The sequence below is a fragment of the Penaeus japonicus genome, unplaced genomic scaffold, assembly GCF_977035675.1.
Source record: "Penaeus japonicus unplaced genomic scaffold, GWHDUDI00000001_assembly GWHDUDI00000040, whole genome shotgun sequence".
Taxonomy (NCBI): domain Eukaryota; kingdom Metazoa; phylum Arthropoda; class Malacostraca; order Decapoda; family Penaeidae; genus Penaeus; species Penaeus japonicus.
The window spans coordinates 16,141,861-16,154,360 of NW_028234442.1; the positions used below are offsets into that span (position 1 = coordinate 16,141,861).

Consider the following 12,500-nt stretch of genomic DNA (forward strand, 5'->3'; position numbering starts at 1 on the left):
AATGCCGCTGACAAGAACATCGACGGAAGACTGGATGACATGGAGTTCCTAGCCTTCTCGCACCCAGAGGAGAGCCCTGACATGCTACCCATCATCCTGCAGCAGACACTGGAAGAGAAGGATGTCAACAATGATGGTCTCATTGACTTCCAGGAATACATTGGGGATAAAGGTGCGTGTCACACTTGAGAGAATCTTCTTACCGTATTTCCGCATTTTTTTCCTTTTATTGTTATTACAGTTTTTCGTTCTGTCTCTTGTGCTTTGACAAGAGATATTTGTTTTTTATTCTCTTTTCCTTACCTTTTTTTATATTTCTTAATTGATATATTCACTGATGAGAAAAGACGTTCTTAACCCATTGCAGACAGGTGTCATGACATAAGGGATGCATGATTTTTGGCCTGACAGTGGCCTGTTTGAGAAGAGTGGATTGCTATGTTTCTTTATTGAACTATGAGTAATCACTCTATTTAGTAACATATGATGACCATTATAATTACTATAATTGCCATAATATTCAGTAAAATAGGTTTAGTCTAGAATCCCTACCATAGAGGACACCACTCTCTCCTAGCACCAGCAGGAAAGAATTGCACCCATTCATGGTCTCTAGCAAAACACTTCAGAAAGAGATGACAAGCAGCAAGATACTGACATCTTTATCTTAACCCTCTCTGGACGGGTGATACAGCATGTGTACCGCGCATTCAAAAGCCCAGTGGCCGGGCAGCACAGTATTGTGCCAGCCATTCAATTGATTTAGGCCTAATAATTCGAACGCCCCGGCATTTGGACATTCAAGGCTAGAATTCCCCCGTCAGGGATGGGTTAAGTCACAAGCTATGTATGAGTGAGAAGAGGACAATGACAGTGTACGCCTGTGCCAGTCTGGCTGCTTTTGCTGAGGCACTCGCAACTAAAGTTACTCTTTGTCCTCCCATAAAACTTTAATACTTTTATCACATAGAGTGTAAAGAACATAATGACCTGATATGGACCCTGTACTACAATTTAAGATTACTGCTACATTGATAGAGCCTGTCATATAGAACCTATAAGTCTCACAATAAAGTTATATACATAAAAAAAAAGACAAGCATAAATATAGCTCTAGTATTATAATGAGTGAATGGCAGAGAGTGTGAAAGACTGTCATATGTCATGTGAAGTTTCCTCTTGCTGAGATAAAACCCATTTGGACGTGTTGCACAGGTGGCACTAGTGCCTGTCTTGGGCAGTGGGTAAGCAAATCTATTCTCGTCTGCAATGGGTTAAATAGCTAGATATGTAGAATTTAGGTGATTTAGATTTTTTTTTCTTCAGAATAACTCGACAAAAATTTATTTGCTTATGTGTATATTTTATGTTTTCTTTTAAGATTGTTGTTAAATTTGTATATATATATATTATATATATATTATATATATTATATTATATATACATATTAATATTATTATAGATATTATAATATATATACACCACACAATATATATTTATATATATTATATTATATATATATATTATATATATTTATATATATTATATATCTATACATATATATGTATATATTATATGTAAATATATATTTTATTATATTTTATATATATATATATTTAATATATATTTTATATATATTATATATATTATACATATATTATTTATATATATATTTATATATTATTTATATTTTATATATACTATTGATATATATATATATATATATATATTATATATCATATATATATATATATTATATATATATATTTGTATATATAAATATAATATATATTTATATATATATATATATATATATATATATTCATATATATATATATATATATGTATTATATATTATATTATAATATTGATATAAATATATATATATTATAGTATATTATTATATATATTGTTAACTATATATACATAAATATTTATATATGTATATATATGTAATATAAATATATATATATATATATATATAATATATTAATTGATATTATATATATATATATATATATATTATATATACATTACTATATATATATATTTATATATATATATATATATATACATTATATTATTATATATATATATATATTATATATAAATATATATATATATATATATATATATATATATATATATATATATATATAAATATAGTATATATTATATATAATATATATATATATATATATAATATATAAATGTATATAAACTACATATATATATAAATATATATATATATATATACTTATATTTATAATATATATATATATATATTATATATCAAGTATATATATACATATATATAATATTTATATATCATATTATATATATATATATATATAATATATATATATACTATATTATATATATCATACTATATATATATATAATTAATATTATATATAACCATATATATATATATATATATTTTATATTACTATATATATATATATATATATATATATATTATATATATATATAAAATCATATATAATAACATATATATCAAACAACAACATATATTATATATATATATATATATAATCTACAAAATATATCGAGATCAAATCACAAACACAAAAACTAGATATAACTATATATATATATATGTCTATAATATACACTTATATATATATAAAACCTTATATATAATATATATATATATATATATATATATATATATATATATATATATATATTTATATATACATGTAATATATATACCTAACAAAACTATATTTATATATATATAAATATATATAATATATATAACAAAATTATATATAAACACAACAAAAAATCTAGAAATATACTATAATATATATATGTCTATATGTATAATAATATATATATATAATATATATATATATAATTATATATATAGATATATATATAATATATATATATATAAAATATATATATAAATATATATATATATAAATATATATATAAACTATAAAAACAAATATATTATATATATATATATTATATATATATATATATATATATTTATATATTATATATAGTATATATAGTATATATATATATATATATATATATATATATATATATATAGATATATTTATATATGTTATATTATATCTATAGAAGCTTCATTCTTAAGGAATTATCGCATGGGCTTAATATCCCCGGTGTATAGAAAGAAAGCATTTCCAATACTTTGTATGACTTCATCAAGATCATCCAAAATTTATGGGTTGGTGTTTCATGGCATATCATAGAGCTACAATAATAACCAGTGATACAAGAGGATACTTTGTTGATATTTAGACAGTGCCATACTTGACATCTGTGGCAGCAACTGTTAGAATTAAGAAAGTAAAGAAATAGAAACTGTACATTTATGGGCTGTAATGCTAAGATTCCCTTCTCTTGTACCACTATGAGAAAAGGGATGCCATGAGATAGCACAATATAGGGCTAAAGTCAGTCCATAGACATCCAGGTTCTCAATACCAAGGATTTTTTGTTCTGTGGGATGACAATCTCTTCAGGATGTAAGAAATTTTACTGGCAAACTATCAGTATTGGAAAGTTTGAGTTTAATTTGTCATATGACATTGTGCCATAGCTTCAACACAATCAACTTACAGAGATGGAGGAGGATGAAGCTATCATAATGAAACGCGAATTTGTGCGCAAGCATAAACCAGATTTTGATAAGTTGGACTTGAATAAGTCTGGTTACCTTGAGGTTGAGGAAGTTGGGCCTCTAATGGAGACAAACACGTAAGCGATCAGTTTTACAAACGATGTGGCCTTTGGGGGACTGTAGAAACATAAGGTTTTGGCTGAAAGTCGTTTGATGTGATGTAGTGAAGAGAGATTTACTATCCTTCACCTTACCTTTGTTGGTCTTGCAATTTTGCACTGTGTTCTTGAATGGTGGTGGGTGAAGACTATGTAAATTGTTTTCTGTCGTCTGTTTCTTACACATGCAGTGAAATGTGATTCTGCAATCTAAGTATTGTGTTGGAAGATTGTGGTAAAGCTGTTGTACCAGATATTATTTGTTCTCATTGTTGTTACTTAACTGTTATTATGATGGCTTCTCTGAATTTCTAAAACCTATTTTTAATAGCATGAGGTTGTATTAGCTAAAACTGGTTTGAAAATTTTAGAAGGAAGTCTAAATTTAGAACAAAATTTCATAGCTTTTATAAGCAAATTATTCTCAGATGGTTGGGATAGAAGTAAAAGTTGCCTGTATATTCCTCTTTGCTATACTTGCTCATGGTTGCGAAAATGTAACCTAGTCTCTGGAATTCGGTGGCGCGTTGTTCCGATGGGAAATCTTTCATCGCCGTTCTTTCTGCCACACAATCAGACATTTTCCTGCCAGGCTTAGAGAGAAAGTGCTAGTCATCTCACCCACAACTGTCTTCCAGGCAATAAAACCAAGACCATTAACCCAAGCGAACAAGACCAAGACAGGCGCAAGTTTGAAGAGCATGACGTAGATGGCGATAATGTATTAAACCTTGACGAAATACAAAGCCTTTATATCCCGACCAATATGTAAGCGAGGCTCATTCCGACCCCTGGCATTTTTTTTTTTTTTTTGTGTGTGTGTTTTGTGTTGCACTTTTGTTGCATTGTTGCGTTAAGCTTCTTCTTCCATTTTTATTTGGGTCGTTGTTCTTAGTCATTATCCTTGCTCCTTTGTTTTCTCCCTTTCTTGTTTTTATTTCATTTTTACTTTTCACTATGTTCCCTATTTTTTCCTATAATTTTCTTTTATTTCTTATTTATTTGGGTTTTATGTGTTATGTATTTATGTATACACATTCATACACAGGAGAGCACATGCACACAGAGACATTCATATTTACACACAGATACACAAAAACGCTCATGCACACACATAAACGGACACATGCACACACAAACACACTCATGCAAACACAAATGCGCTCGTGCATACACTCACGCCCACGCCCACACCCACACCCACACTCACACTCACACCCACACCCACACCCACACCCACACCCACACTCACACCCACACTCACACCCACACCCACACTCACACTCACACTCACACCCACACCCACACTCACACCCACACCCACACTCACACCCACACTCACACTCACACTCACACCCACACTCACAGTCACAGACACTCCACACCCACACTCACACACCCACACACCACATACACCCACACTCACTCACACCACCCACATCACACCACTCACACTCTCGATCCACCCCAACTCACACCACACTCACACCACACTCACACCACACTCACACTCACCACCTCACACCCACACTCACACCCACACTCACACCACACCCACACTCACACCCACACCCCAACGCCACACCCACCACATCACACCCACACCACACCACAACCCCACCCACACCACAACACACACTCACACACACCACACACACTCTCTCAACCCACCCCCACACTCCATCACACCCACCACACTCACACCCACACACCACACACTCTCAAACACACTCCACACCACACTACACTATACCCACAACAATGCCCACACTCACACTCACAAAAAACCCACTTCCCACACCCACACTCCACGAAGACCCAAACCCACACCACCTCACTCACACACCCTCAACCACACACACTCAACTTCATACCCACAATGCATTCACACCCACACCCACACTCACACCCACACTCACACTCACACTCACACTCACACCCACACTCACACTCACACTCACACCCACACTCACACTCACACCCACACCCACACTTACACCCACACTCACACCCACACTCACACTCACACTCACACTCACACCCACACCCACACTCACACAAAACACACACACACACACAACACACAACACACACACAACACCCATTCATCCACACACACACACACACACACACACACACACACACACACACACACACACACACACACACACACACACACACACACACACACACACATACATACATACATACATACATACATACATACATACATACATACACACACACACACACACACACACACACACACACACACACACACACACACACACACACACACACACACACACACACACACACTTGTAAACATGCATATATGCAAACACAGCCATCCACTCATTCATTCATTCATTCATGCAGTCATGCATTCACTCATTTTTACCTACATACATAAATAATACATACATACATACATACATACATACTTACATACATACATACAAACATACATACATACATACATACATACATACATACATACATACATACATACATACATACATACATACATACATGCATACAAACATGCATACAAACATGCATGCATACAAACATACAAAATACAGATACATAGTAAAGACAAATGCACATACATGTACATATATAACTTCATATAATGATGCACTCTTCTATGCATTAATAGCTAGAGTATATGTGTATTTCAGTGTTTATATATTTATTTGCATTTTATACAGTTCCACTTTAAGCCTTCATTTTTAATTTGTATATATATATTTTTTTTTGCATAACCATCTTTTGTGGAATGTACACATAGCTTTGTACCTGATCACCCACTTGCTGGCAGTGCCCCCTTTTTATCCTATTCCTGCTTTTGAACCGTTGCTAATATCACACTTGGCTACTACGAACCAAGAATGAATCAAAGCTCCTCAAGTGTGGCTTAATACGTGGGCCAAGAATCAGAGGGCCGAAGATCCTTCTGTCCTTCCACTCAAGGAGGAAGAGGAATCAAGAAGAGTTTAGAAGTTTGTTGACCTCTTCTGTGGTTTTGAACATTTAAAGGTTTTCCAAGTGGAAGAGAGGAGTTTGGCTTTGTGTGTGTGCGTGCAAAGGATCACATTGTGGGCAGACATTTGTACTCTGCACTTGTTTACTTGCCAGGATAGTGAAAGCAAAGTGATGAGCTGATAAAAGAACCTCATTGAAGGTATGATTATTTTCATTATTTTTTGCACTAAAATGGCTTTTAGGCATTTTACATCGATCTGCTTTGCATAGGCATTCTCTCAATTATGTATTTTTGTATGTCTTTTTTTAGTTTTTGTTTTTTATTTTATATCCAGTGTCTTTTATTTTTGTCTTTATTTTTTTTTTTCTTAATTTCTTCTGAATATATTGCTGACATATTAGATATTTGACAAGAATATCTGGAAGTGGACCTAGTATAGGCAGAGCATTATTGCTGGGATAACATTTTCGAAAGGCTAATGTTTTCTGACAATATTCTTGATAGAAGCCTTGCCTTTGGTAATAGGTGTATCAGTGCTATAGGAGAGTATGGTGTGGACCCTCGTTGCTTTTGTTATTCTAGCGTAGGCTTGGATCAATGCGTCACATCAGGGTTTAGGCCTCTTCCACTCTCATTCTCTGAGGGAACAGGTCCTTTCTCCACAAGAGGGATCCGTGGGTGTGTCCCACGGCATGTAAGTATCCTTTGCATGATTGGTGCCGGGTAGATCTGACTGATCACTTGAGTAAGCATGTATGTAGCACATACAACTGCTTTAGGTTATGCTTTGCCCTTGGTTTTTGTGTTAATGCTGGTGGTGGTTGACAGGGAAAGAACAAGACCGGGAGTGGCTGCTGACTGAGAAGGACAAGTTCGACAACGACCACGACAAAGATGGCAACGGCATCCTTGACCGCCATGAGATCCTGGCCTGGGTTGTCCCAACAAACGAGTAGGGTTGCATATATGTGCATATATAAGTGTTTTATATATACGTACTTTACAGTATACATATGTAACTTGTAACAGAGAATGCTAACATAACATTTTTTTTCTCACTCTTTTGTCATCTTCTTGTTATTATCTTTGTTCCCTAAAGAAGGTAAGTGAAATTAGGAAAAGTAGGGAAAAAAGCGAAGTAAGGGTGAGAGTGTAAAAAGGAATGAGGGGAGGATAGGTAGAGAAGAGAGGAAGCAGGAGAAAATGGTGAAAGGTGAAATGGAAGGAAAAGTGAAACGGGGAATGTGAGAGTGAGAAAGAGTAAAGGAGTGAGAGTGAGACAGATTAAAGGGGTAAGAGTGAGACAGAGAAAAGGAGTGGGAGTGAGACAGAGAAAAGGAGTAGGAGTGAGACAGAAAAAGAGTGGGAGTGAGACAGAGAAAAGGAGTGGGAGTGAGACAGAGAAAAAGGATTGAGAGTGAGAGTTAGAAAGAGAGAAAAGGAATGAGAGTGAGGACAAAAGCCAAGAAGAGTGTAAGGAAGATGGAAGTGTATGAGGGAGAGGGAAGGAGTGGTAAGATGAGAAAGAGAAGGGGGAAGGTAGAAGAGAATGTAAGGAGAAGAAGGAAAAGAGACAGAGGGAAAAAGGGAAAGGGAGGGAACAAGGGAAAGTTATAGGAAAGGGGTGATGGATAGAGTTAGATAAAGAGATTGGTAGTAAAAATGTGATTAAAAGTATTGGGGAAGGAGAAAAAAAGGAAGGGAGAATTGGAGAAGATGGAGATGGAGATAGGAAGGAGAGAAAGAAGGCAAGAGAAGATAGAGAAAGAAAAAGAAAATAACAAGAGAGAGGGCATGAATGTCATTTGGGATTAGCTCCACCTTGCATGTAAAGCAAACACACACACACACACACACACACACACACACACACACACACACACACACACACACACACACACACACACACACACACACACACACACCACACCACACCACACCACACCACACCACACCACACCACACCACACCCCACACACCACACACCACACACCACACACCACACACACTACACTCACACTCACTCTTACTCTCACACATTCTTACTCTCACACATTCTTACTCCCACTCATTCTTACTCTCATTGTCATATTCACACTCACTCTCACACTCACACTCACACTCACACTTACACTCACACTCACACTCACACTCACACTCACACTCACACTCACTTGTACTTGTACTCACTTGTACTCACACCTACACTCATATATATGCATGTTCACACACACACATGTTCTTGTCCTTTTGACCCCACTTTTTATCTTATTTTTATTACTTATAGAATTCATAAATGTATTTTTTTATTTATTTATGTACTATTATTTTTTGTGTTACTGTTCATAATTGTCACTTCCTTAAAATCACAAAATCACTGCTCTACGTATCAACATAAAGAGAAAAGTTTTCCGAGCTGTGTGATAATAGTTCCAAACTATGATTGACTTTCATCGACTCACAAGGCTGGTCTCCCTTTCTTCCAGGGACATAGCCGAGGACGAGGTGGATCACCTATTCGCCGCAGCAGATGATGACAACGATGATTTGTTGTCTTTCCTGGAAATCCTGGACCACCATGACGTGTTTGTAGGCTCGGAGGCCACCGACTACGGCGATCACCTGCACAACCTCGACCGCTTCGACGACGAATTGTGAGGAAGCATTGGGCCATCCTGCAGATAGATAGTTGTGAGAGCTGAAAGTAGGGAGTAGTTCAACGCGATGTTGGGTCAGCATCAATAGGACTCGCTTGGGAGCTCCGACAGACTGAAGTGCCCTTGTGTCGATGCTGAGGTTCCTAGTGGGACTAGAATGTGTCACTTCCTCTTTTGCTATTTGTGTTGTTATTTTATTTTGGATGTTTCTGTGAATTTTAGTTACATAGACCAGAAAGAAAACCATTAAGTAATTTATAGTGCCTATATGCATTTATCATTTGTTTTGGCATTAGGAAAGGAAGTATGAATGCATTATCTACAAATCTCTTGTTATAACACTGTATAATCCATCTTGCAAGGTCCATTTTATGTATTTATAAAAAATAAGATGACTTTTCTCAACCATTTTATAAATTGTTGTTTTATTATAACATTTTAGTAATTTATTAATTAGGCCTCAAACTAATGATTTATCTTACTTTTCACCCAGAAAGAAGTTAATTACTCTTGTACTAACATGGCCCAGTGTTGTCTTTTCCTTTATTACTATTTTTGAAAATAAGAACAAAAAGTATGGTGCACTAAAAGCCCAAGAGAAACTTTTTATAAACAGTCACCTCTTTTACTATAGGAGAGCAAGAGAGCAAGTTAGCTTAAAAGTAGTATCACTGCTACATGTATGCTTTTGAAAGTTAACTAGTCCATATAGTATGAGTTCACCAGTTGTTTATGCAGCTAACCCTCACACTGGGATTTCAATAATCAGGACAGTTCAGTTTGAGGATCTGTACATGAACAGGTCAAGTTTCCTAAAGGGCTTCCTTTGGTATCCTCTAAGAAACCATAACTCCTCGTCAGTGTCACACTACCACTGGGCATCCTCAGACTTCCTCTTATATAAGCCATGAGCAAAAGCCCATTCTTCGGCACGCACATCGGGAGGCTTCAACTTCGGCCACCTCTTGTTTTGCGTGGCCAGTGGCTAAATTGAATCTCAGATATTTTATCTTTTTAATGCTATTTAATGTATATTGCATAATTAGGCACACTCTTTGAATCTTGACTAAAGCAACAATGCAGTAACTGTGTAGGTGGGACATGACTACTAGTATTTATTTTACACTTTCACTGCCAATTCATCTTGTATGTCTCTTTTATCTTATTTATTATTTTTTTTTTCAAGAGCTCACTCCTGCATTTTATAATTTCACTTTTGCACCCTGAATTTTCATCTTGAGTGCCTGCATTCTTGTGTTGTGTTTACCTCTTTATTTTTTTTAATTACATTTCTTTTGGTAATGATGGGTAATGACTGTGAATGGTATTGTTTTCAAAATCAAAACAGAAGTTATTTTTTTAAGGCAAGGCCTTTGTAAGTTAAGTCTACATAATTGCTTTGAATGTAATACCTGGGTAATGAAAAAATGCTGTTATCATTAACCAATCTACTATGTTAGAATTAATTCTAGCAGGGCATTATAATTCTGTTTTGAATTTGTCATGATGATAAAAACTCTCAATGTTAAATCAAATGTATTGTTCTACAACATTTAAATTGATAAAATATGATAAATTTACCTTAATCCAATAAATACTACATGACTGATCTAACATTTCCTAGTCTGAATTGTGAAAACAAGTCAAGAAATTTGTACACATGCTTTTGTTTCTATTTTTTTGTATCCAAGTGCCATATGTCCAGCAGGGCACTGGGCTTTAATATATTGTTTTGATTTTTTTTGCTGTTGTATTATTTTCCAAAGGAAGGCAAAATAAAAAGGCTTATGAAAGGAAATGGTGAAGAAAACTCCCATACTTCTACAGATAACAGCCTTTTATCTTGAAATTATTTTATTTCACCCTAAGACTCAATTCTCCATTAAACTACAATAATGAGCCTGATAAAAGATTTGCTTCCACCATTCCATCTCTTAAATATGTTATGGTAAAAATCTTCAGTTTTATTATTTTTACTTATGTTAGAAAATTAAAATTCTTAAAAAGTTTTAAATGTAAAATAAAACTTCATAGTTAATACTAAAATATACACAAGCTTAAGAAAATTTCCATCTCATCAGCTACAGTATATACACACATCCAGGCATGGCACCCTTACCATGACAAACCGTACTATTTGCGCCATAATCGGTTGTGGGTCCACTTAAATGCACCTTTCTGTCTCAAGGTGAACTCTGCCTGTCACAGCATGAGGCAGAGCACCTAGTTGCGCTATCACACTGCATTTTCTAGTTGGCATTGCTGTTTTAATTTTCTGTCAGGACACCTCATCACATTAATACAAAGAACTGAGAATACACTAATTGCATCCCCTAAACTCTCTCCTTTTTCTCTCCCTCCCCACCCTCAATCTTCATCTCTCACCAGTAAAATAATTTCTCCATATTGAAGAATTAAATGGATACACTGAGTCATTGTGAGTAAATAAGTTCAACCACAGCATGCAGGGTGAGCTTGAGTACAAGGTTGATATTGGTTTATGCATACCCCACAAAGGGGATGAGCTAAAGTTTGGGAGAGGTCAATTCATTAAGTGATCCCTAGCGAACAAAAATCACGATCACAGGAAGAGCCTCCGTACAGCATTTGATGATTTCTTAGTTTAGTAACAGTATGCAGGGATATTCCATGATTCTAGCATTTTGTCACTAGTTTAGAGAGTAGTGGGTTGTTATTCATTCGCGGAACAGTGTCATCATATCTCTTACTCGTTAGTGTGGACACCATATAGGCCCTGGTGGATACAAGAATCTTACATATTCTCCAAAGAAATGGGTTTCCACTGCATTAATCATTCACCAGGCTAATGGTACGTCCCGTACCAGGTAATCTTGATGAATAGCTACTCTGACTTCCAAGAAAGGCAGGAACTAAAGTATTATTGTAACAGAGCCAAGACAATAAGTATCTAGAGCAGCCTTTCCCAACCTTTCCCGACCCTGGCACCTCTTGTAGTCAGACATAGGCAGTCTAGCATCCCCTAATTGGTAAAAATCTGAATACTGGAAGATGAAGGGAAGTGAAGTGCCATGCTTGATCATTTATTTGGA

At 34.9% G+C, this 12,500-nt stretch overlaps 1 protein-coding gene across 5 annotated transcripts in view; it reads left to right on the forward strand.

The window, feature by feature from the left end:
* LOC122242563 (reticulocalbin-2) overlaps positions 1-11,170 on the forward strand; it is an 18,507-nt gene extending 7,337 nt beyond the window's left edge. For 2 of the 5 annotated variants that reach the window (XM_042999867.2, XM_042999868.2), the window contains exons 5-7: positions 1-172; positions 3,627-3,762; positions 9,259-11,170. The exon at positions 1-172 is cut by the window's left edge and continues 27 nt beyond it. In XM_042999867.2, the coding sequence (XP_042855801.1) occupies positions 1-172; positions 3,627-3,762; positions 9,259-9,430 (480 nt within the window). In that variant the 3' untranslated portion in view covers positions 9,431-11,170. Of the gene's footprint in view, positions 173-3,626; positions 3,763-4,421; positions 4,552-7,600; positions 7,725-9,258 lie in introns of all 5 variants that reach the window. The other 3 variants (XM_042999870.2, XM_086533964.1, XM_042999869.2) reach the window with 2 other exon arrangements.
* The last annotated feature ends 1,330 nt before the right edge of the window (positions 11,171-12,500 follow it).